This window comes from Gaeumannomyces tritici (assembly GCF_000145635.1).
Source record: "Gaeumannomyces tritici R3-111a-1 unplaced genomic scaffold supercont2.24, whole genome shotgun sequence".
NCBI classification, from domain to species: domain Eukaryota; kingdom Fungi; phylum Ascomycota; class Sordariomycetes; order Magnaporthales; family Magnaporthaceae; genus Gaeumannomyces; species Gaeumannomyces tritici.
In genome coordinates, this window is record NW_008804568.1 from 17,386 (window position 1) to 20,086 (window position 2,701).

Genomic DNA, 2,701 nt, shown 5'->3' on the forward strand with positions numbered 1-2,701 from the left:
AAACCAATGTATCGCCGAAAAAGGTAATAAGCCGCCCACCACTTTTTGCACGGTGCACAAAAAAATTAAAAGTAAAAGGCGTAAATTAAATTAAGCAAAAAATAAAGTTATTTAAAGCAAATCCGTACCGGTTAAATTAATAACCGGTTTGTAATTTGGATTTACTTTTTTTTCGTTATTCGTAATTTCCGGTAACGAAATTTCGTACTTTTCCGCAATATATTTGCTTGGAAAAAAACGGCTAAAGCAAAATTAAAGCCGTACTTTACTTTCCAGTAATTTTGCATAACCTTTCGGACCGTACTTTCGTTTTTAGCAATTATTTGCTAAAGCGTATAAAAAAAAGTATTTCGGTAAATTGCTAATTGGGAAAAAAAAAACGTTATTTTTTTGTTTGCTAAATTGTTCGCGGGCAAAAAGCAAAGCCTTTTCGCGGAAAGTATGGAACCGATCGTTACAATTCCGGCGTTATTACTAATATATTTGGATAAAATCGACCTCGTTTTAAAGGAAAATTTTTTACGGGCGCACCAACGCGGTAATTTCGTTCCGCCGTGCTTTTTGCAAAATAAAACGTACCCGCAATTGCTTTAATCGTTTATTTTCCTTTCGTTTGTAATTTTTTAACCACCGCTTAAAAATCGTTAATTCCATTTTAATATTTTTGCTACAAAAGCGCCGGCGCTTTTTACGTTGGCCGGCAAAGCGCGCGCTTTTTATTATTAATTGTTTGCAATTGTACGTCGCCCGCTAAAATTGGGCTTATTTTAATAATTAATTAATTAAAAGAACTTTTTTTTTTCGATTAATATTCGTTTTTTTCCGCTACCGGAACTTTTTGATTGCGCGCGCGCTTGCAAGTATCGCCGCCTCGTTAGCTTTTTTTACTTTGGAAGCAACGTAAATTACCGTTGGCGAAATCGGCTTGCCCGTTGCGGCAAAAGATTGCAAACGCTTTTAAAGCTAGTTTTCGTACGGGCGGATTGCTAATAAATCCAACGTTAAAATTGTAGCTTTTTTCCAATCGCGGGCCAGCAAAATAAGCAACGGCGTTTTTAACAAACGCAAAATTTCGTTGGCCTCGTTAGCCTCGTTAAAAAAAAAGGCAAAAAACCGGCCTCGTTGTTTTATCCGGCGAAATTGTTTGGTTGCGTTAAAAATATAGCCAACTTTTTTGGTAATTACGGCTTTTAACGTAGCCGAAATAAGCGGATTTTCCAAATTATTAAGTATAATTTTCGGATCGAAAAGTTAAAGCCCGCATTTAAACCAGGTTAATTTAATAATGCTAACTTTAAAAGCACGCCGGCGCATATTGTAAAGCCCGTCGAAAAACTTTGCGCGGTCGTAATTAACCGCGCTTTACTTAATTTGCCATGCGAAATCCCGCTAATGCGCAATTTTAAAAATTAAAAAAATACCAACGTTAAAAAGCTATAATTTATGGGTTGTATGCGGAAAAAAAGGGAAAATTACGATTTTTTTTTTTTCGCACTTTTTTTAAAACGGCAATGTTAAATGGGATCCGTAATTGTTAATTAATAATAAGCGATATTCGTTGGGCGACGAAAGCGTCGTTTGCTTAACAAAATAATTAAACCAATCGAACGCAATTAAATCGTCGGTTTAGCCGTTTTCGTTTATAATAAAAGTCGTTTTTAAATTTAAAAAGTTACGCACGTATTTTTCGTTAATATAAATCCCGGCTATAATAATAAACGAAAAGATCGTTGCGCCGGCGGCCAAGCAAATTTTAACAATCGTAACGATATTTCGGTAATCCGGATCGCTTTAAAACCAAGCTTCGATATCCGTATAACATTAAATAAAGCTTTTTTAAAATACGTTTACCCGAAAGCTTATTTTATTAAAATTTTATTTATTTTCCGGCTTAATTTAATATTTTTTTACGTACCGCGCGTAAAAATCGAACCATTTTTTTAGCACTAGCTTATTTTGTACCGCGCGCTTTTCGATAGCTCGCGGCTTTTTTTTTACCCGTTTTAGCAACTTTTTATAAGCCAAAAACTAGGTTTAAACTTATTTTTTTTAGCGTTCGTCGAAAAAAAGGTTAGCCGGCGGCGGAGGATTAAATTAACGGTTTGGGCGACGGCAATTGCGGTAACGGCGTTTTTTAAAAAAGGTTAATTTATTTACTAACAAACCGTACCCAAAACCGTTTGGATTAATTTACCGATTAATTGCTTCCAATTAGCCCACGCAAGCAATGCAAAATTTTTGGTTTTTGTTAGCTTTTTATTGTGCTCGCCGTTTTTTATTTTGCCGGCGCCTTTTTGCCAGCGCTTTTGCAATAAGCAAGGGTTTATCCCGTACTGCCGCGCGCAAACGGCGAAGGTTTTAAAACCGCTTTAATCGAAAACTTCCAGGGCTATCAGGACCCGGGCTTTATTAACCCGGGCCTTTTTGCGCTTTTTTTCGTACCGGATTTTAAGCATTTCGGTAAAATTTGGCTGGAAAACCCAAAAGCGCAAGGCCTAAATTGGCGGGGTTAAAATTACGATGGTTTTTTGGCTATGTACCGTGCCTACAGGAGTTTGGCTAACTATTACCTTTTTCGGCGATACATTGGTTTTTAGCTAATTTGGGCTGGGGAAAAAATGTTACAAAAAAACGTCCGAATTGCCCCGAAAACGTCGAATTGCCCCGCGCACTTTACTCCGGAGGACCGTTAAATTGCAGG

General features: G+C 36.9%; 1 protein-coding gene across 1 annotated transcript; it reads left to right on the top strand.

The window, feature by feature from the left end:
- Positions 1 to 1,511: 1,511 nt before the first annotated feature.
- On the top strand, positions 1,512 to 2,098 carry GGTG_13635 (hypothetical protein; the record flags this gene model as incomplete). Its single annotated transcript, XM_009231552.1, has 3 exons — positions 1,512 to 1,527; positions 1,673 to 1,920; positions 2,054 to 2,098. The coding sequence occupies 3 exons, from the start codon at positions 1,512 to 1,514 to the stop codon at positions 2,096 to 2,098; spliced, it is 309 nt and encodes a 102-aa protein (XP_009229816.1).
- Between the last annotated feature and the right edge of the window lie 603 nt (positions 2,099 to 2,701).